A 23888-nucleotide genomic window follows, 5' to 3' on the forward strand; every position below is an offset into this window, starting at 1 on the left:
CAACAGGTGTCCCAACTCGAGCAGCAGCTTAACAAAGGCTGCATTTGTAAAGACAGGAACAAATCCTGTAGTGTATTGGTTAACAAACAGACAGAGGTACATACATTATGCCAGTAGGCATGTGATGGAGAGACAAACACAACAGGCTTGATGGCTCAACAGTGGAAGAGACAGATTTGAAGGGAATCTGTTAACAGTCTGCTTTGGGACATGAGTCAGTAGATTTGAGTCACGGTAATGGAAGTGTCCAGAGTTACGGACAGGAGTGGGAGGCTGATTTTCATGTAGTGTTTGTTTGTGATATGACCAAATACTGTATTTACCATGATAACGAGAAATAACATAAAAGATTTGGATGAATCAAAGGCAGTAAAAGCAATGTTTTGTTTTATAAGCTTTCTTAAAGCTGCTACCATCCGCATGTTATATTTTGATGACCTTGTTTACCATGTAAGGACTCACTTATTGAAGGATTGACTTATAGTGATGAACAGTGGGTTGATTATCGCCTCAGCTCTACAGAACAGCTCTTTACTGTTTTGGTTCAGCTTAAATCCTCTCATCAGCGTTGTTTTTAGGAAACAAACTCTGATAAAGCCACTGTGTACACCACCTGTTCAACACCAAACGGCAGACAGATACAGTTTGCAACTAGTCACTGAACACAGTGGAGCATTCAGCGGCTAAAGAGCCAGATATATCCCTCAAAAGTTGATGGAGACCAAAACAGAGCTGAAAAAATCTATTAATGCAGGTTTAAGTTACCAAGTTGTATCTATATGCAGCTTTTATTGTACTTTTATTGTATTTTAATAACACTAGTCTCGCATTGCCAGACCTATCTCCTCAGCGCTGCGGAGGAGGGTCTGGCTAGTCCACACAGCATTCCGGGATGGGAGAAAAACTTGCTCTGGTTTATTGGCATTTCTTTAAACCAATCACAATCGTCTTGGGCAGTGCTAAGGGCCGGACACAATAACGGTGCCTCTGCAAAATAGCCTCAGGAAGGAACTTGTTTTGGTGGAACATGTGCTCGTTCAAAGTTGTTTTAGTTGTGCAACAGAAAACTCAGATTGGACAGATAGTCTAGCTAGCTGTCTGGATTTACCCTGCAGAGATCTGAGAAGCAGTTAACCATAGTCCTCAGAAATCCACTGGAGTTTAGAATGCCAACACAAAGAAAGCGGAAGGTGACGGACATCCGGCCGAAAATGAGCGACATCAGTATAGACTATATTAACACTAGCACCAAAACAAATTCTTTATACGCATGTACTTCCTCTGATGCATTAAAACAGGTTGAAAATTTCTACCATACCAACTACTAAGTCTACATTATCTGATCTCTTGAAAAAAACATTTTTTTAATGTTAACCTGTTAAAGGTTTAGTGCTCATCGTACGGCTTTGTTTTGAGCAGAGTACAGTACATGTACAGCAGAACAAAGATGAGATGCTCGATGACAGCTGGTGCACTGTTCTTCAAAGCACCTGAGAGAATGTACCATGAGCAACATTCGGTCTCCAATTATTTTTTTTCTGTTTAACACCAAGTTCCAAATGTGACCCTATGCATCTTCAATCCGATGGACCAGGTGCATAAACATGGCGGCCTCTTTTATTTGTTGTCATTTGAGCCTCCTGCTCCGTCCCACAAAGCAAGAAGCACCAGAAGTTTTTCTGCCCCAACTTTTCTGTCTGTATATGTTTGTTGTGTAGCCTTTTGGTATTTACAGCATTTTTTTTAAGGAGTAACATCAAACATCCTATGTCTTTATGCATCCAGCTCAGGCTGGCTCGACATCATTAAAATTAAAGTTTCTCGATCTGTTGTTTTGCTCACGAGAAGTTTCTGTTGAAACTCAGTTGCATTGACAAACCACAGTTAAAGTTTGGAAACACTTATCCTCAGAATGAAATAATGTGTAAAATTAACAGCAGAAGCATAAAATGTAGAACTTACAAGTCACTTACTGTACACACACTCTGCCTAACTGTTGTTTTTCGTACTCATACTACGGTCCTAGATCAATGGGCTCGCATGGCTCTGACGGGGGGGGGGGGGTGTTTTGTCTCCAAATTTATTTTTATGATCCACCCTGTTTGGTCTTAAAACGTTCCGAGGTTCGACGAATCTTCCTTTCTTACTAGAGGACTGGAGAAGAGATGTTGCCATCAGGCCATAAAAATCATGAGACATGACAGAGTAATTTTGACTCAAAGTCTTGCCCCACTGTAGTCTTGGAATTCCACTGCGTAAGTAAAAACCCATCTGGTTGGTGCATCTGAGAGAACCAAGATGATCTCATGTTCATTGGAAGATAAAATTGAGGAATAAAAACTGGCAATGTGAGAGAAAAAAATCTGCTCTCTCTGAGTAAATACGTGTTATTGTGTCAACGCCTGAATGTCATGCCATCCACTTGCTATTACTGAAACACACAGGCTCTGTTTGTTTCCCTGCCTGTAGGTGTTTGTAAGGGATTTCCTACACTGTGTGGCACACTTAAACAAATGCCTGCGCTGGAATCCCTTTCCTGATTTGGGTTATACCGACAGCTTTCCTCCATGTGACCTGGCAGCATCAGAGGGACTCAGTAGAATTACTGGAATTCATTGGGACATTTCACCGCACACAATCCTGTCTAGGAAGAGAAAAAAAGGAAACTCAGTGCGGTGCCAATAAACTCTGGTTGGTTCATGGATGGAGTCGTAGCGGAGATAAGCCGATTGCTGAAAACAGACTGCAATGCGATCGCTCCGTTCAGGGCTGGGAAAATGGGAAGAGGGATTGTGGTGCATGAATGGTGCCGTTTGAATGAATGTGCGAGGCGCATAGCTTTTGCAGCGTTATTCCTGCTGCACATTGGAATTCTGTTGCATGTTGCTCTAATGGCCTGACTCCCAGAAAGCGGGAGGGGAGGTGTGTCCCTGGTTTTTGTGTGTTAAATGTGGGAGCAGGGTGTCATTCAATCAAGATCTTCTATAAACCCTCCCATCTGGCAGCCGCCTGAAGGAGTCTTACACACAGGTTTGTGCTTGGCACTAGGCCTTCAGCTAAGAATTGTTTTCATTATCCATTAATCTGGAGATTAGTTTCTCGATCAATCCGTTACACATTTGGGTTTATATGAAAATAGTGAAAAAAGTTCAGAGGATCAGAATTTCCTAAAGGCTAATTTGTGTCATCAAATTTTCTTTTTTTGTTTGACCATCAGCCCAAAACCTAAAGATATTCAATGTATTATCACATACAGAGAGAAACAGCAAATCCATACAATAGAGAAGCTGAAAAATGACTTAAATGATTAATTAGATTATCAAGACAGCTGCAGATTTATTTTCTGTTGATCGATTAATGTAGTTAGTTTGATTTTTTTAAGTTATCTATAGGTGTCTATGTATCGTACTGTGTGTTCAGCTCTGTGTGTCTGCAGTTTATTTAGCTGTGTGAGTCATTACTATGTTGTGGAGTTTCTCACCCAAACTTGGCTCAAAGAGACAATACAGTGTGTGTGTTTCTAATGTAATCAATATGTTAATTACAACAGCTTTTCTTTTCAAATGACATGCTGGCAGTAAATCGTGTCAGAGAACTGAATTCCAAAGCCTCCGTCTTGAGTCAAACTAGCAGTTGCTGAGTCCATAAAACTGTCTTTGTAACTTTATTTACCGCTCACTTTTATCATGAAGTCGTGACTATTGTCCAGATTTGAAATCCTGTGACTCCACTAGAGGATGTATTGAGAAATGGCTCCACTGACAATGCCCTGCCTCTAGTCTGAGCTCTGAGCGTGTTCACTGCTGATGTTGCATTCCAGCTGGAACAATCCCACTGTTTTCCAGACCCCAAAGTGGACGCCTAAATTGGACAACACCCCCACCCCACATACACACCCCCTTTCCCCCCTCTGCTCTCCAACCAACCAACCAACCCACCCACCCACCCACCACCCACTCCTCCCATACATGCATCCACTGGTCTCCTGTCCTTATTTGGGTAGAGACGTTCTGAGCGTTGGGTGGAAGGGGGGCGGGGGTGGTGGGGGGGTGGCGGCGGAGGAGGGAGGGAGGGAGGGAGGGAGGACGTTTAGTTGACACAAGGGAGGCAGGAGGAGAAACAGTGAGCACTCGCAGCCCTTTCTTAATAAGGACATGTCTGGAATTCAGGCCCCTCTCTCGGCGAAGAGCCTCTCTTTTAGCAGCCCTTCACTTGAACACACTCCTGTGAGCACTCGGAGCTCCATTGAGGTCGTCAGATCTCCGTGTTACACTGAGCACCGTGTGCTGCTCTTCACAGCTTGCAGTGCGGAGGAGGTTTGCAATGTTTTCTCTGCTATAATTAGAGATAAACAATAGAGCGGCCGGCCCACCCTCCTTCCCTCCCTCACTGTGCCACCAGTCTTTGATTATTGCCCTGGCTGTACTGAAGCTGTTGCCCCACAGCACCTGTGCATTCTGTAATAAAATACTTTGGGCTGCCTGAAAGACATTTTCACACCAGGCAACACAAACTGCATCTGCTGTACTTGAGGTTGTGAAAGAAATGTGTATGTAAGGGTTACACTTGATGTTAATAGCTCTTTGTGCCAAGATATACCAACAGACAGGCTGCTGACAGCCAGACAATGAAATAATAAGTAAAAATCATTATGGCTAATGCCATGTCAACACATGTATAATGTGTGCTTTGGGCAAAAAAAGAAGAAGTTCAGAGTCAAAGGTGACATATGTAAACTTGAGCTATTAGTCAAAAAGTTAATTTGCAACTATTTTGTTAATTGAATAATTGTTTTAGTCATTTTTCCAGCAAAAATTACAAATAGTTGCTGGTTCCAGCTTCTCACATTTGATGCTCTTCTTTTTGCATAATAGTAAACTGAGTATTTTTGGGTTTTGGACTGTTGGTTGAATAAAACAAGAAAATTGAAGACGTCATCTTGGGCTTTTGGAAATTAAAATTATTTTTATAGACTATTAATCGAGAACTAATGAAACTTCTCATTATTTGCAGCTCTAAGAAAACACATTCATTTTACTTTAATACAAGTAAAAAATAAGCAGAAAATTCTCAAAGTTTAAAATCTAGAACCACATAACTTCTGGCATTTCTTTCTTTGAAAAATGCAAATTCATATTTAGTTGAAGGACTAAACGACAAATTGACTTATCGTTGCAGCTCTATTTATTTACTTGCATATCCACGTGACTGTGTATTTTTTGTTATTGTCTTTGGGATGCTGAGTTTTATTAAGTGTCAGAGCAAGTACAGATTATGATTAAACTAACCCTAACTCCAGCCGTGTGATCTGTGAGGACAAACATGGATCACTGGAGCTGCTGATGAGTGCTCAGTTTCAGTGTTGAGTTTTAACAGCGTGACCCTGTTGCAAAGGGTGTAAGGGTGCAAAGGGTCTGCCATAACCAATACCCTCTCAGCTAAAATTAGCAGCTTGACTTGTGAATGTTTGTCAAACTCTGGTTTGGGTTCAGTGACGTCCATAAATTTCATGGCGTATGTGGCATGTGGTAGAATATCACGATATCATGATCTACTGTCCTTTTGATCTTTTGTAATTCCTGTTAGATGATGATGGGAAGAGAAAGGAAGTATCACTAATCTTCCACCTCTGCTTTTTTTCTTGTTTGTGGTTCTCGCAGCCATCATAAAAAATCTTTCTAAATACTGAGAGATAAGCTGAGGGAGATTTCAGGGCTATCATCATCATCATCATAATCATCATCATCATATAACCAGATAAAATAAAACAAGGTATTGGCTGCACAGTTTTGGTATGAATACCCATACAAACTTACAGTATGTGGCCTTGAGAACAAGATTTTCACTGATTTTTACTGATTGTTTTCAAATGTTTGATATTATTTTTCCAAATAAAGTTAGAAGTGCAAATCACATTTTAAGACAAACTTAATTTGATCTTTTTGTTACACAAATCATACTGTTAATATTGGACTCCCTAACTGTGCAAAACCTTCTGAGAGAGGTCAAATATGACTTCTAATGGAAGAAAACTGCTGGAAAGAGATCATGTAACATTCTATCATATAGACTCTAAATGTTAATATAATATAACTCTGTATTCATCAATTATACTTCATTTTTGTCAGCATCTGCAGAAATGCTAAAGCAGAAACACAAGCATCCTGGGAGGATCGTGGTTACCTCATAGACTTCCATTTCAGAAACAATACAATGCTGAAAAGGCAGCTTGAAAAATACTTAAGATCTTTGCCTGCAGTCAGCCATAAGCCAACCACACTGGGACACAGTTCCCACACCACAAGAATTCTTTGAGGCCAGCGCTGATTAGTGAGGTCTTTTAAACTTTGTTTTATGGAATATCTTGAATTCATTTGGCTATTTCAGAGAAATAAAATCTAGGAAATTATAGTAACAAATACGGTTAGCATTGTTTATTCATACAAATTTAATGACTGCAATAAAGGAAATGTCAAAGAAAGCCAAAGTAGTGACCTATGGATGAATAACATTACTTTACTTGACTACTTTACATGAACTCACACAGCTCTGGGCCACAAATAATTCACTTTATGTATTTTTCTAAAGAATAAAATAGTAGACAAATTCACCAGGGATTAAATTCACACAGTATGGAATGCTAATTAAGTTGTAGACATAATTGAATTGAATATTATCAAATTGATTCTCCACGTTTTCCTGGATTGTATTGCCTTATTGAATGATTTAGTTGAGATTTTCTTGGGGATATCGGCACTGTTGCATCAGAAATAGAAAACAAGGAAGCAAAGTAAGAAAGCCGTTCAGTGTGCTGACCTGTTTGTTTGCTTGCTATCACAGTTCATTGTGTTTAGAGGTGAAGCAACAGTTGATGTATTCGGAGAATATCTTTCCAAGATTCATGAAACTTGTTCATCCAGCACAACACCAAATAAGGTTTTTCAGGCTTCCGCATACTCTGGCCGAGTTCCACCACACATGAATGTCACAAAATGAATATGTTGATAAGACAAATGGTGGCTTATACAGTATGATATAGCTAAACAAAAAGTCTGTTTTGAATGTTATGTTGTGAGACAAGACACTTTATTCATAGTAATTGATTTGTTTGCCACATGGCATCACATGACCTGCATTTCCGACTGTGACGAAAATTGACACAATATTTCGGGGATTTTCTGCGGCTAAAAACAAACTTACTATTTTTCCATTCATGCATTTTAAAGTATCGCATTAGAAAAGCTGGATGGATCAGCAAAATCAATAAAACTTCCTCAATTGCACAAAAACGTTTTCATGCTCGCTTGATGTGGTTTTTGCCTTCGTCGAAAAAGAGTTGATTCGCTAAATGGGATAAGAAACGCTTTTGCCAAATAAGTTATGATGTAGCGAACATTTAACTTACTGTACATGACTGATCATCATTTTTTCCCGCTGTCGACGTCTTCTCGGATATTTAATTATTTTGTCTTCGTCTCCAAACAGCATGAAACATGGCAAATACTAGCAGACTTGAAAAACATACTCAATTGAACCAAATTCCTGACCAAAAGTCTGCTTGACAATTGAATGAAAACACAACTTTTGATTGACTTTTCTAGTGTTGCTAAACTGTACATATCGAGGTTTAAGCAGAGATTAAAAATATGAAATTATGGCTGATTACAGTAGTCTAGCTATCACCAGACCAAGCTCAATCTTTTAAGATTGAACATTAGTCTGGGGAGTCTGCTCTGTATTTTCTACTGTACAAGAGGCGTGATCAACGGGCATAGTTCAAATGACTCTGTACGCAATTGGATAGTCCTTCAACCAATCAGACCAACGATCCGGGTGACGTAGCTGAGCTCCATTCTTTTGGCCACTAGTGGGGCTAGCTGGTAAATTAGGCTTTTTACCAAAGCTGGTTGGTAGTAAGGCAAACACATCCTTCTTTTGTAGGAATTGTTCCAGGGCAAGTTTCTGTTCTGTATTCAGAGAAAACTTGTAACTAGCCTTTTGAAATCTTTTAAAACAGCAGCGACAGCGGCATCAACGGGTTGCTGCGCTTCGGTGGCCGCCATGTTGAATGTAAACAAAAAGCTGCTTGCCATTGCTTCTCTATTGTCATTGTGTTAAACCCGTCAATAGCACGCTAGGTGGATAAGCCAGTTTGTGATTGGTCCCCGCAGATTTGTAACGGAAGCAGGATAGAAAAATATACAGGTTTCCAGCCTGAGCTGCAGGGCAAAATCAAATCGCCGGCAGATCGGGCTGGGTTTACCCAGTCTATGATTACAGCACACTTCTGATTACTTGGTGGTGATTGTTTTCAGATCAGATGAACAATGTATGCATTAAAGGATACGTTTGGTGATTTTTGCTTTTGGCAGCATATCCCATGAATAGAACAAAACCAACAATGCGTCGGTACGCCTCTCAGTACTGTCTGACTTGTCTTACCCTCTCGGTGGCACTCAGACTGAAGCCCATTAAGTCCTACTTAGAGACATAAATCCTTAAAAATGGGTCACAAATATAAAGTTTCATTCTTAAATGAGCCTAAGTAATTTCCTAAAAGAGCTTGGCACTGTAGTTTTTAGCAAATTATTCTCGCGGATCAATACAGATTTGATGCGCTAATAAGTATTTAAATCACCAGGTTAGTGTGTGTTGGATTGACTCACGGTACTCATGCTCATAGTTACGAGACATGACTCAACAATGTGGCTCACTGATGTGTTTTGAATGCTATTAAGACAACAGTGGAGCTCTACAGCACATAATCTATATCAGGCTTTGGCTGCACAGACGATATTTGTCCAATCATTGTTCATTTGCTGTTGTCATGGGTAGTAAGAAATTCTACTTGCTGTCTGGGTAAAGAAGGCTAAACTACCTGTGTTTCAAACTGTCAACAGTGTTTGGGATCGTGTGCTATGTAATTATGATTACAATGAATAACCTTTGCTAAATTCAAATCAATATGAAATAAAAAACAGCTAAGCAACTTGTATCTTCATTTCACAGGTCTCCTACAGATCCTTTGATTTTGGGGCTCGGGGTCGGGCCCAGGGGGAGCCGCCACCATTGCGTCCAACGAGTGGAGTGCTAACGGTAGCCCAGAAGATGGGCTGGATGGGGAAAACGAGGACAAGACCATTGACGGGGACGCCGAGGGCGTGTGGAGCCCGGACATCGAGCAGAGCTTCCAGGAGGCCCTCGCCATCTACCCTCCCTGTGGCAGGAGGAAAATCATCCTGTCAGATGAGGGGAAGATGTATGGTGAGTAATACACTGAATAACAGCCAGAGCAACAAAAGAACAACAATTGCATGGAAATCATTCCCATAATGCATGCACGAAAATGAGAAAACCACCCATTCCACAGAGATTTGTGGCTCAAAGAAAACAAATACCCACCATAGTGCCCTCAAAAGAAATGAGAAAAATACTTTTCTTCCTCTTGTGCTCATGTCATAGCTTTGACACTGAAGTGAATGTTTTCTTTCCACTCAGAGCTCTCTTTAACGAGTCTGTACCTGTTGAGTTGTGACCCAGAGGCAGGTTCTTCCAGTCACACCAGCACTCTCAGAGCTGGTTATTGCTGTCCTGAGAGCATCTCAGCTTCTCTCCGTTTTGATTAACACGTCTCTTTTCTTCATTGTTTTTATTTACAGCCTGTACTTTATGCCCACTGTTTTATGGCCTCTTCTCTTCCTCGCTACTCTTTCAGTCGCAAAACCTGCTCTTTGTGTTTGATCGCTGAACTTCATGTGCTTGTTTCTCCACAAACCGGTACCGCTGGAAGAGTTTTTTTGCCTGTAGGTGACTGGTTGGCGCTGGTTTGTGGAGAAGTGTTGCGTTTGATGCTGGATGGCTCGGTTAAATTGGCAATTAGCACAGCGTGAATCGAGACTCGGGAACAAAAAACATCACATTGGCATGTCGAAGATTTTAAACATCCATATGGTTTCAGAAAAGTTATGCTGTTTCCTGCCGTGTGTTCATTAAATTGCAGGTGTTGAGACTTTAATGCCCTGAAAACCTCCAGATGGTGATGTTGGCAAGTTCTCTGGTAGAATCACTGACAGGTGTAGGGAATTGAATGCATTTGTCTTTCATTATTTTGATCCCACTTTCCCATTCCTATTGTTACAACAGAGCACGCTCTCCTAATTACATTTGGCATTTGAAGCAAATGTTGATTGAAGGGAACTATGCTGCCTTCTTTACTGTTTTACATGCCGTTATCCTCAACAGACCTTTTTGGTTTTGTGAAATTATGTTATTATGTTCACCATCGTAATTCAACTGCCTCAAGCCATGCTTTGTGAGACTCGATGGTGTTTTAAGCCCCCAACATCTCCTTCCAGGCAGCGCTGCGACCGTTGACTTCAAGGCACCTAACCCTAACCTTAACCCTAACCATAACGATTGCCTAATCGACTTCAAGGCAGCGCTGCGTCCGTTGACTTCAAGTCACCTAACCTTAACCTTAACCATAACCATAACCATAACCATTGCGCTGCCTGGAAGGAGACGTTGGGGGCTTAAAACACCGATAAACCTTTTGGGAGACGCCCCTGTTTAATTTTTTAATTATTGTCCACCATGTCTCAAAAACGTGCAATTGATTCAGGCTTCAGAGCAACCATAAAACCCATCAATCATTTTCACTCAAGTCAGGCTGTGTATTTTAGAAGCATTAGTGTTTGTTTTTCAAAGCACGTTTCTTTTCTTTTTTGGGGGTTGCTTTTCGGCTCTTGACAGATGGAATTCTTTTGGTGTGATTCACCCGCGATGGAATCTCATCCTCACATTCGTCACATTTGGATATTCAAGGACAAGCACATACCTGAGATTACTCAGCCACTGTTTCAGCTTCTGTTGTTACTCTGAACCTGTCTTAAGGAGCCCTAACAGTGAGGAAACAAGGAGTGGATTGATTGATTAGTCAACAGAAAATTTAATCAATAGCAATTTTTGCTCTGATTCATTAACCATTTCAGTCATTTATCAAGCAAAAATGCCAAACATTTGCTCATTCCACCTTCCCAAATATGATTATTTTCTGATTTTCTCTATTTTAGATTGTTTTTACTTAAACATTTTTGGTTTTTGGAATGTTGGTTAGACAAAACAAGACATTTTGAGACATTACCTTGATCTCAAGGATCTCATGATAGGCATTTTTCATTATTTTCTGACATTTTATAGACTAAATTGACAGATTAATCTAACATGAGAAAACAGACTAAACTAATGATACCATGTTCAGTCTGTTTACACAAAGCATTTCTGACGTGATTCAGTAATGAATGCAGTCATTTTTAGTTACATTTAATTAATGAAACCATTCAAATTTTCATTTTAGGCAGACCTGAGGAACATGTGCTTAAAAGTACCAATATTATTTTATTTGTTCTATTCCATTTTTTTCCAGAATGACACAACTAGTTTACAACATGCTTTTGTGTACAGAGCTTGAGCACAAGTCACTGCAGGCATCTCTAAATGTACCTAAATAACTCTTCAGCCCTGTTTAGCAGTGCAGTGTTGTGTCGCAGGCTCCATACATTTGTCATGAGAATGTCAACAAAGAGGCCGGCAAACCTGCCCCCTTAGCAACAAACTGTCAGGACCCCTTTTAGAGGCTTGTTTTTTTCTAGAGCACTAAACACTCTCCATTTACAATAAGTCATCTGAGGCTTTGCTGGCAGAGCCAAGGCATGCCCCAGAAGAAGCCGTCTCACAAGGTGATTACCTAAGACATCTAAAAACTGCCCTGACGTGAGGTTAGGGGAATGTTAACGATGGCACTGTATGTAATACTGTCTACCTTGCAGTCTCAGACTGCCAGTGGCCTCCAAAAGAAGGCAAGTCATCTCTCCCATTGGGAATTCCACTTTTTCTGCCAGGCCTTTTTTTTTTTCAATTGGTGGGAAACCTTTTGCTAATTTCCATTGCCTTAGCAAGATGACTGCTTTGTGTTCCTTGCCCTACAAACCTGTCTAGACTTCCCAGAAGCATTGCCATTACATAGCTCAGGGGTGACAAAGAGTTCGAAGGAGCATAACACATGTTAATAATCACTCCAGAACATGAACAACACTGAAATAAGCTTAACTCTAGTTTGGGATCTGTTGAACAAAATGTGCATTATATTACATATCTTCCACAATCAATCTACCACAGCGTTCATGACACCGACCTGTAACAAGTTACGTCTTCTTTGTTTAATCCGTACAAAAACTGCGTAAAAACAAGGTGGTCATTTGCTGGACCAGGTAGTATCTAACCCCTTGCCAAAAAAGGTCCGGTACATAACCCCAGTCAGTTTATGTGCTGATTAAACAAACAAGATATAACACGTTAATCATTGAGCTTTAGAGGTGCTGGTAGGAGGATTGGCTACTTTTGAACAGAGGCAGGCTAGCTGTTTCCCCTGTCTTTATGCTAAGCTAAGCTAAGCTAACTGGATGCTGGCTGTAGCCTTATATTTAACAGACAGATGTGAGAATGGTATCAATCTTCTCATCTTACTCTCTGCAACAAAAACAAACTTGCGTACAAACTTGCATACTTCCTAAAATGTCAAACCTTTAATTCCTTAAATTTTCCACTCGTATTCATTCAGAAAGTAATCAGCCCTTACTGTCTAAAATCCAAAGAAAAGTTTCTGCTCAAAAGGCATTCGGTCTTGGTGGAATTGAATAGTTGGCACATTTTACGACCTAAGTTCAGAGGAAGTGTCTTCGGGAGATGCGTGTGTGTGTCGAAAAAATGTTGCCTGTCTTGTTTTGCTTTGGGGCTGTGCTGACATGTTGTTCCCCTGCGTTTTCTGGCCTCGACAGGTATGTCAAACCCCAAGCACACCTTTCTCTTTCTCTCTCTCTCTCTCTCTCTCTCTCTCTCTCTCTCTCTCTCTCTCTCTCTCTCAGCCCTGCAGCTGTCACTACTGCAAAGCACTCTGTGTACGAAAAAAGGGAAAGATTTGAGTGCTAGAGGGAGGCTTTTGTCTGTTTTGACTTTTGAAGGCCCCATTGGGAATTAGCGGCAGGTTCGGTGCATGTGTAAAGTTGTGAGACAAGATGTGTGTGGATGTATATAAGAGAGGGGGCTGAGCACTCTGTAATGATGACTGAGCAGGCCTTCCCTGTCAGCCCCCTCACTGAGATGTTAGGAATGTTTTCAGTCATGGCTGAGCAGTATGTTAGCAATTTAGGATTACCTCAATGTTATGAGAATAGGAGGGGAGGGGAGGGAATATGGATAGAGAAAGGGTTCAGGAGAGCGGGAGATCCAAAGAGAGGGAGGGGGATGGGGGGGAGTTACGGAGAATGAAGAGAGATCACCTTTTTGCCCGCTATCTTAGCGTGGAAGTGGAAAATTCCAGCAGTCATGTAGTAAAAGAGAAAGATAGGCGTGTCCTATCGGGGGAAGAGTTTAAGAATGGCAGCCCGCAGCGATCTGAGTGGGTGTTGAGCAATCAACAAGGGAATCATAAGCAGCTCAAAAAGAGGGTAGAAAGATGGAAAGACGGCGATTGTGGGGGAAGTAAAAGGCAGAAGACGAGTGAGGCTGTGAATGCTATTGTGTGTGTCTGTGTCTGTCACCTGTCATGTCCCCCTGCTGTGTGGACCAGCCTTTTCACCGTCTCCACCATGTCAAGTCTGAGCAGATGTTGGCTGCTGCTGCGGCTGCAGCTGCCATTGACAACACAGATCACGTCCTCTATACTTTCTCTGTTGGGGTTCGAGAGCAATATGTCTAAAAGATTATCGACTAATATAACCAGTCCTGTTCTAAGAAAACCCCAGCATGAAATGTGCATGTGCAGACCATGCAGCTGCTGCTTTGGAGTCCTGTAACTTTTTTTTTAAATATTCTGTCAGGTTGTGATTTTGTATTTTAAACTAAGTGAATTACATCCAGCTACAGGTTTTGTTTTTGAAAGCATTAACTCCTAATTTTAGTGTTAATAAGCTCTGCTCAGCGGTTGTTTTTGTGTGTCTGAGGACTGGGTTTAACACAGATCTCCTGAGTGATTACGTTACCCCTCAAAATGTGTGTGTATGCTTTGGTCTTCAAAATTTGATGCAAGGAAATCCTTGCTTTCGACTGTGGCCAACTGTGCTTTTTTGTGATTAGTGCGTTTGGGGAGGTCATGGTTGATAAAATTTAAAGGCTCTGTTCAATATGTCACAGTGGTATCATGATCCAGTTTGTCTTTTTCCAAAGAGCCAAAAAAAGCAGTTGAGAATGTGTCTTACAGTTTCATTTCCAAATAATTTTAACATTCAACTTATAAAAGATTATTTGAAACTTTGAAATTAAACACTGGAGTAAGTTGTCCGATCTTTTAAAAGTGTCTCTGCTGCAAAAAAACCAAACTGTGTATCACATAAAACAAAAGCTGTTATTTAAAATATCACAAAACCAACCGTATGCTGTTGGAAAACTGGAGATATCATCTCAGCGCACAACCACAAAACTGCACTGTTCAACCAATGAACTAAACATATTTTTGATTTACCACGCAATATAATTTTTGTGCTCAACACTATTACAAAGGAAGTTACAAAAAATGTATGTGGTCTGCTATTTTGAAATCATTTCCATAATATTGTGAAAAAGAGATTTAGTTCAGTTTTACTGAACCCCAGCTTAGAGGGTCACGAGAGTCTGCTTTGAATTTACAGTTTGGCCAGCAACATTGAGTCCACCTCACCATTTTCAGAGAAATTCTTATCTTTTTCTTTTTTAGTCAAACTGTAGTTCATACTATATCGCAATATTAATACAGTACTTTGCAATGAGATATTTGTGAAATTCATAGCAGAACTCTGTGTTTGGCTCGATGTAATGTTTTTTCCTCCTCTGCTCCTCAGCTGAAGAGATTGAGAGTGACAGTTGCGCGGGGGTCGAACTGGCATTGTTCTTTCTCTGCCATCCTGTGCTAGGATGGTCGGCAGCAGGTGCTGCTGTCCGTTGGGTGCAGGGTCACACGGTGGTGTTGTTTTGGGAAAAGGGGGCTGCTTTGCTGCCAGGTGGCAGTTGTTGGCAGAGACAGTTATGGCTTTGTGTTTCCTCCAAGAGTTACAGCATCAGCTGCCCCTTATGCCCCTCTAACCGACGACCCCCTAACCCAACCTAATGGCCCTCACCTCGGCTCTAACCCCTGCGTCTCCCAGAGCTGGAAGTGAACGTATGTGTTCGCCCAAGCTCTGGCTGTGTTCGCAGGCCCAGGCCAATCAGACTGGCTAGCACAGATGTGACAGGCTTAGAGGAATGCTAGGAATGCGGAGGCGCTGGAGCGGGCGTGTCCATCGTTGGCCTGGGGCAGAGGGGGGGACGGGCTAGCTCAGTATCGGCAGACAGTTCAGCTCTGCTCCTCTGGCTGACCGCCGGGCTAACTGGTTTGAGAGTATGGTGAAGTCTGCTTGAGATTGCCTGCAGTACTTTTATGGTAATTGCACTAACCAGGGCCTTCTGGAGTACTAAAGAGTGTGAAAAAACAGGACTTGTTTCTCCTGTCATTATGTGTCCGGATACTCTCAACTCTCGGAGACTGTCAAACTTCCTAGACACACAGTGTATTGTGTGTGTTTAAGAAGGCCCATCTTGACTAGTTTTTGTTGGTGTAAATTTCTGTCAGCAAGTTTAGAAGAGTTAAGGTCGTTATTTATAATGATAGAGCGGTTCAACCTCTCCCTTTGGCCAAATTTTCAGCAACAGAAACCCAGTTAACGTGACTTGGCAAAGAAAATAAGTAAAACAGACTGATGGACTGGATTTTCCCTCGAGACAACAAAATAATGCTGTTTGCACTTCTTCTACACCAAAGATGGTTTTTGCTTGGTCCTAGCTGCACTTTGCTGAAAAGGCAGTGCTTGTTAAATCTCATGCTCGTCCAGAATAGAAGCCTGTTCTCTGCACAACCTGTTTGTGCAGAATGTCGAAAGTAGATGTTATGTCATGAAAGACATGGTTCTGTTTTCCAAGCCCTCTCTATAATTAGGCTTCAGGGCCACGTGAGAACAGAATAAGGAGGTGTGAAACGAGCTAATTAAAACTTTGGGGTGAAACTAGAAAATCATGCTTTTAATACATGTCTTATTTTAAAGATGAAACAGAATTTTAAATACGGTCTCCTATAGGAAACTGAGGTGTTATTATGACCTGTGTTAAAAGTGCGTTTGCCCTGGGTCTGAGGAAATGTCACACTGCTGTAATAAGATGTGTACTCAAGGTATGACAAGAGGGCCACCTTCTGTCCATTTTAGGGTATTATCACTAATGTACGAATGCTAACTAATCTTCTGTCATGTATTCTTGTATACTGGCTTTTGTTTGTGACCTTTCTTTCTGTTTTGTGTTCCAGGTCGCAATGAATTGATAGCAAGGTACATCAAGCTGAGGACGGGCAAAACCCGCACAAGAAAACAGGTAAACAAGTTTTGATGATTGGATTAGAATTATCATGCATGAGTTTAGTTTTAGTTACTGATAGTACAAGCAGGTGGGAGGGGTGGGCAAAGGGTACAGATGACCCCAGCCCAAGGCCCAGGGGTGCCCATGCAAAGGTCTATGGTGCTGGAGTGGGTTGGATGAGGGCCCCAATTTGGACAAACAAATTCACCACCAGAAGGGTAAAAAACGGCAACAACTGTTTTATAAAAATGATTCATAGTTTCTGATGTCATGCTTAATTACAAAACAACTATATTAAAACGTATTAAAAGGAAAAGTCTGGTTTTATTATATGTTTCTTATTGTCAACAAATCCCATGAAAAGACCAAAACCAACAATGTGATAGAGCGTCTTTCAATAGCTTTCGATTTACCTACCCTGTCTGTGGCCCCCAAGCCCATTCTATTCCTACTGAACACGTACATTGTTAAAGGTGGGTCACAAATATACAGTTTGAAAAGGCAAGGTAGTTTCCTAAAACAGCTGGGCACTGTAGTTTTTAGCAAACACTAATCAAACCAGCCGGGACAGGGACACTGGTTTTGTGTGTGTGTGTGTGTGTGTGTGTGTGTGTGTGTGTGTGTGTGTGTGTGTGTGTGTGTGTGTGTGTGTGTGTGTGTGTGTGTGTGTGTGTGTGTGTGTGTGTGTGTGTGTGTGTGTGTGTGTGTAAGTGTGTCACTATGGCAAAATCTGGTCCTGGAGACACCTACTGTAGCAGGAACTACCACAGAGGTGAATTTGAGTACTTTGCCAGGTGTTTAGATGTCTGTCTGCAGACAGATTTTGTCTGCGCAGTACCGTCACAACCATGCAAGATGCAGTCGCAAAACTTTACAGGTATGTAGGTGAGATCAAAGTGAAGGCCGAGTTCGAAGATGGGTGTGTTCCGAGCAAGGACACTCAAAGTTTGGGGGTAGGAAGTAGGGAAGGGGCCATTGGCCACTTTACACCACTGGCTGATGTGATCCCATTGAAAGATGAGCTCTAGTTGGGGGACTATTTTCAGCTGCAGATAAATACACATTTTATGCTCTAGTGAGTGTTTACAGCAGGTCGGTGTATGAAAAATGCTATAATGTCCATGGAAACACGTCACCCTCATTTATGTATTTTAAATAATTTTTGAACACAAATGGAGGTCTATAAGAAATAAACTATATCAGGCTTTGGTTACACAGACAATACATGCTGGGAAGATCAGTCCATTGATGGCTTTGGTCTTTTCATGGGTTTGATTGACAATTAGAAAAATATAGAATATTACCAGACTAATGCTTTAAATCAACTTTTATTGTTTGCATGAACTTTTTAGAGCTCTCACTGTGTGTTATCTCTGTAAGTATGTGTGTCTGCAAGTGCATGCATATGTGTGTGCATGCATCTTGAGTGCATGTTGTTTTTATGCTCAAAAACTGTTTCACACCCCTTTAGGTGTCTAGTCACATACAGGTGTTAGCACGGAAGAAAGTTCGTGAATACCAGGCGGGTATAAAGGTAGGTGCCACCAACCTGCCCCCCGGCAACACTGACTAGGCGTCTCTTTCCTCTTTGGTTACGGCTTCTCTCTCTCTCTTTCTTCCCTTGTCTTTTCTCTCCCTGTCTCCTTTTCCTCTTCCCTCCTCTTGGCTATTCTTCTGTGCAGGTTTCTAGCCACTTGCAGGTTCTCGCCCGGAGAAAATCTCGCGAGATCCAGTCAAAGCTAAAGGTATGCGCTTCACCGCGGGCTCGGCGGGGCTGGCAAAGGCTTGGCTTTGCACTAACCACCTAATTCTTGCATATCATTATCTGTCCTTGCTTTGATGCAAGGCCAGGTCCTGCTAGATAAGTGGATGAAAGCTTGGCAAGTAAAATACATTTTTTTTTAACGATAAATCAGATATTACAAACATTCTTAAGGAGTGAATTCTCTGATAAACCCGCAGTCTTGCTTCAGTGCCATGCATGCAGTGCACAAATAGACAGAGCTTTTTAACTTCTACTGTAGGTCAGAGCTGCACTTACTGTGAGACTAACCCCATCACTCAGTAGTGAAAGTTGTTAGCTGCTTTAAAGGAATGCAGCACACGCTGCTATGATGAGCCCAGCGAACTGTCATTTAGCCGCATGTTGCTCCAGCTCTGTGTCCGTCCTCTGTGCCAGCTATGCCTCTGCAGCATACTGTACTTCTCTAAGACTTCTTCTTTCCCTAAAATGCTCTCTACTTCGATACTTCTAGTTCCTTTAATGTGTCTGTTTGTGATGTGTTTTGTGAAACTGAACATTCAAAAAAAACACATTAATCTTCATCATATGAATCCTTTGGACTTGTCTTGTAGTTCTTTCAATCCCTCTACTCTCTCTTCATGCTTTTTACCTTTTTGCATATTCACATATACATAATGCAGACTTGTGTAAATACAGAAGACATTGTTGCATTCTGTAGTGCTAACTTCAACTTAAATTAACCCCTTTATGCAGACTAATCCTACAGTGGACACCAGCATCCACAAATTACACATTTTGTTTTAAATTTCCCATATTGTAAAGAGTGATATATCCATGTCTTTTTTTATTATAAAGCAAGTCGAGGTGCTATATAAATATTGTGAAAGTATCAAAACGCTCAGTCGTACAGAGAAATGCACACAGTCCATTCAGACACAGTGGCTTTTAAACAAGCCATACTTCTGTATGGTTGTGATGTCACAACTATACTAAATATGGGTAGAAAGTGCTGCTACAGTGCCGTTACAGTCATTCCCTGGCTGCAATGAAGGTGCAGAGACTCAAAAAGTGTTTATTTTCTTACATCACAAAAACTTTGACAACTTTGAGTATTATATAGTAGGAGGACTCAACTTGTTCATCCAGTGACAAGTTTTTGAGCTGCCCACAAATGCCAAACTCAACATGAATACAAGGTATAGGACTGTTCATAGTGAGCCAAAACGTCCCTTGTTTGAAAGTTAGAAGTCCTCACTAGTGAAGTCACAGGACTTATAAAGCAAGGCTGCCACATTATCCTCCCTGTTCTTCTCACAGTCACATTATGGTGTCAGGAATTGTGTTTCAAACACATTTGCAGATCTTAAAATTAATGTCATTTTCCAAACATATTTTCATCATGTTGTTGTTTTGTTGGGCTCAGCATATCTAAACCATACACTTGATTGCCACTCTTATATATTTTGTGCAACGTGTGCTCTAAAAATGGACCAACAGTCAGAAGTATAATGGTATTAAGATCAGGTTTTAGGTCTTTCGAAGCTTATATTATATTCTGTGTAGTGACTTTAATCCTCTCCGCTGAAGGGGATAATCATGTTCTCATCTCTTCTTTCTATGATTACTTTTTTGCTCACACAACCACCTGTCTCCTTCTACATATTTGTAGCAAAATTAATATTAATATTAAAAATTGTAATCACCTGTGTTCTCGTTAAACCCATTTACAAAAAAATCTTACTTTCATTTCAACTGGTCAGTCAGCGTGTAATTTAGTTCAGTCATTTGGCTTTTTTATGCTTTATGCTTTGTGAGTTCACCTTAGTTGGATGATGGTAGTGGCACTTTCAATGCTGTTCTTGTTTTTATCTTTCTTTCCTGTAGCTTTAAAACATGTAATATAACTATAACTAATGAACATGCAGTTGTAGCCATGCCAACGCCTTGTTCAAGTGTTTATCAAGCCTTTATGAAGTGAAGCCAAAGTAGTTTATTTCCCCAACACTCTTAACAAACTGGTTTCCAAGCCACTGTTATAAGTTCAAATGCTGACAAAGAGCAACTCTTTCCTCTCGGGAATAAAGAGAAATTGTAGCCTCAGCTGAACAAACAAGGAGTTAAAGTGCGACTACTAAAAAAGCTACACACTGTAGTACCAGGTGTACATTGAAGGCTTTGTGTTGCAATAAACCTCCAAGGATTTCAGTTTTTACTATTTGCATCATGTTTTTTTTCTGTTGGTCTTCTACTGGGGAAAATGTTTAGTGTTATAAAGCGATGTGCTCCCCAATTATACACTACCGATTTGTATTGGGTATTTACTGAAAGAATATCTTTAAAAAACACTTTGCTTCATAGTCCTTATACATGATTTTGACGGAAATTGCATTCATTATTGTGTATTATTTCAACCTTTTACTGCTGTCTATTGAAATGAAATAAAATAAAACAAGAATTCACATTCACATTATTACATTACATTAAATGTAATGTAAAAGTTTTGGCAAATTTTCTTATCAATAATATCTTATTAAATATATAATATTGTCATAAACCTGTAATGAAGCAATACTTCAGTCCCTAGTGAACCTTGTAACCTCTCTACCAGAGCAAACTTATTGCACACCAAGTCTACGGTATAAAAACAGAAGAGGAAAACCAGGATTTATCTCAACCAAAACTGACAAAGTAATCTTAACACAACATTTAGAACTGCACCGTACTAATGGTTTCTCTCTTTTTTGATTCAGGCGATGAATTTGGTAAGTGAATTTGACTTGTGCAATATGCTTCCCTCCTTCCTTTGTTTGGCAGCACCAGTGCACTGTCCCCTTGCTATGGCCCTCTGCTGGCATGGCGCCCCCGCCCCATTACTATCCTGTAATGAAGCAATGCTTAGGAAGCAGCTCCACTTTGAACCCAAGACTGCTGCGCATCCTGCCTGATGTAGTGTAATCCCCTCAGCATATTGCAAAAACCCAAAATCTTGCTTGCTTTGCATTAAGGTGTTTGATTTGGGTTCTCGCTTCTGAGGCATCTGTCCTTTAGTTGCAAAGTCATAGCTTAATTATCTTAAGTGCATTCTTTTGCAAACATGAAAAACAGCAAAAAGATGCATTTTAAACTGAGTTTGGTGTATTAAAATAAAAGCTTTGCAATATTTGTCATGCACCATGGACATGAATTAGTTGGCTTTGTGTAGGCTATCCTTTGCAATGTTTTCACTGACATAGTATTACTTTCATCAGTAATTTCATTTGTTGATGTACACTTTTCGATGCAACACAAATGCAAATCTGCATTTCAAACCAAAGCACTCTCTTTATTGTCTTTTTCCTGTGGTGATCCTGGTAACACACTGACATTCAATTAGTCGTGTGACCCGAGCTTAAATACCAGTGCGGCTTCATCTTCTCCGTTCTACTCTTTGCTTCATTCTGTCAAGCTGCTCTTTCAAGAAATGTTCTCTTTATTAAGTCTTGAGAATAATTAAAATAAGTGTTTTTATTGACTCTTAAGCTAAACTCATGTCAAGTTTATCGTAACTCTTAAAATATCACCTCAAGATTATGAAACATATTCATTTCAGAATTCAGGTGCCCTCTATGACAGCAGTAGGTAATGTATAGGTTGTGGCGCCACCTTGTGGTTGACTCCCGTTGTTCCTCTGTTTCAATCTGTAGGATCAGGCGTCTAAAGACAAAGCCCTGCAGAACATGGCAGCACTGTCGTCTGCACAGATCGTCTCCCCGAGTATGATAAAGAATCACCTTCCACCACTGCCTCCTGCCCCCTACCAACCACCCAGAGTTAGCCCACCACTCATTCTCTCACACATAAACACATTTTGTTGTATCTTTCAGTCATGAAAATTACATTGGATTTTATCTGAAAAATACCTTAATTAATCCTACAAAACAGTTAACAATATTTTCTTGCTCTGCAGTTCTGGCCTGCTATCCCAGGACAGCCTGGACCTTCTCAGGAGTAAGTAAACCCCTCTAATGAACCCACAAGATGTTTGTGGGGTGACATCACACCCCCTATTTACAATCTGAAGAGAGAGATTGGCCTACGACCTCCCCTAGCTCTGTTTCCCCCGTAATTCTGAAAAGTGTCCTTGGGTTTCGTGAAAGGCACTATATAAATTAAAGTTGTTATTATTATTATTAGAGATGAAAGAAGAGTACATAAAGAGTGACTGAGTCAGCGCAGGGGTTTAGGTTTAATGTCAGGTCGGTGTTGCAGGGCATGTTTAACGGATCACATTTTTGCACACCAGGCTGATTCTAGATCTCAACCAGGGGAGGACTCCTGGGCTTGGCCGCACCAGCCATGCGTAAGTTCCCCCTAGCCGAGGTCCAGCTGTGAGCACAAAGCAGAACTAACTCTTCTTCTACACTGTATTTTACTGTATGTTTCCTGCACTGATGTAAACCACCACCGGGCAAATTAACTGCTTCACATTTGATTGAGAAAAAATAAACATGGGAGATAAATCCGCGTAGTGTTCGATGACTTGCGTTCACTGAAAAACTACTAAAGTCTCTAAATATTTTAATCAATTTTCTCAGATTTGTCAGTTAACGCACAATTAATTGATGCTATTTTGCATCATTAAGAAGCAATGAAGCAGGTGGACTTACGCCTAGCTGGTGCAACAGCACATGCCTTTGACACTAACAGATTTTCACAATAAAAGCCTTTATCAGAAATACAAATATAGAAGGACTCGTGCTACAAACATCTGTTGCTGACCGTGTATAGTAGAGCTCATTGTCTCACCGAACCATTTATTGTCTTTCAGCATCAAACCTTTTGCACAGCCCCCATACCCAAGCCTATCAGGTCCTGTACAACAATCCATACCAAGTAAGTATAAGGTAAAAATTCTGTGAGAATTTTGCAAAAAATAAACTAAAAATGACTGTTTTATAAATGTTTGTGTGTGTGCCATTCAGGTTATGAGCCCTTGGCACCTCCTCCTCCTCCATCTGCTACTGCAGTGCCAGTGTGGCAGGACCGGACCATTGCCTCCTCCAAGCTGCGGATGCTGGAGTACTCAGCCTTCATGGAGGTCCAGAGAGACCCAGATAACGTGAGTGAAAATGTACAATAAGGCTTTCCACAAATAAATTTAAATAATGTTGATGTTAATAAGTCTTTCAATATACTGTGTATGTGCACTGTTTGTTGGAGGATGGAGACTCATCCTACATTTCGTTACATATGTGCCTGCACATTGTGTCAATAACAAAAAAATTTAATTGAAAAGAGACATGGATGGATTACTAAACGAGACTAGCTGGTGTAGGCCCCAGGGCCCGGACAGGTGAGGGGGTCTCCGGGCCAGAGCCTTTCTTTAAAGTGACTGTTAAGATTTCCTGTTGGAAAGTCACAGAGCTCAGTTAAAAGCAGGGATGTCCTGATCATGTTTGTTGCTCCTGATCCTGATGAGAATGTTTTTTTTTTTTTTTTTTTAAATTGCGCATCAACCGTCCAATCCAATATTTGTTTCTGTTTACTTTTTATTTATTTTGTCCTTCATATTACAGCTGCACGGCATACTGAGACAACAGTAACAGCAGAGTATCCATGCTTTAAGAAAATAGAACCAACATCTCAGGCTTTCTTTGATTGTGTCCTATAATATTTTAGTATAATATCTGTGCAGAGGAGTGTCAGTGTGGATCTACTGTGGCAGGAAGCTTAGGATATGATTCAGACA

The 23888-nt window shown here is 40.8% G+C and overlaps 1 protein-coding gene across 8 annotated transcripts in view; it reads left to right on the forward strand.

Annotated features, from left to right (window-relative positions):
• The window catches only part of LOC116051459 (transcriptional enhancer factor TEF-5-like), a 35613-nt gene that overhangs the window by 5625 nt on the left and 6100 nt on the right, over positions 1–23888 (forward strand). Inside the window, exons 3-11 of one of the 8 annotated variants that reach the window (XM_031301902.2) lie at positions 9010–9264; positions 16367–16431; positions 17888–17950; positions 20911–20922; positions 21844–21969; positions 22107–22147; positions 22443–22499; positions 22968–23032; positions 23122–23258. In XM_031301902.2, the coding sequence (XP_031157762.1) occupies positions 9258–9264; positions 16367–16431; positions 17888–17950; positions 20911–20922; positions 21844–21969; positions 22107–22147; positions 22443–22499; positions 22968–23032; positions 23122–23258 (573 nt within the window). In that variant the 5' untranslated portion in view covers positions 9010–9257. Of the gene's footprint in view, positions 1–9009; positions 9265–16366; positions 16432–17887; positions 17951–18098; positions 18162–20910; positions 20923–21843; positions 21970–22106; positions 22148–22442; positions 22500–22967; positions 23033–23121; positions 23259–23888 lie in introns of all 8 variants that reach the window. The other 7 variants (XM_031301903.2, XM_031301906.2, XM_031301904.2 and 4 more) reach the window with 7 other exon arrangements.

This window comes from Sander lucioperca, chromosome 6 (genome assembly GCF_008315115.2).
Source record: "Sander lucioperca isolate FBNREF2018 chromosome 6, SLUC_FBN_1.2, whole genome shotgun sequence".
Classification (NCBI taxonomy): domain Eukaryota; kingdom Metazoa; phylum Chordata; class Actinopteri; order Perciformes; family Percidae; genus Sander; species Sander lucioperca.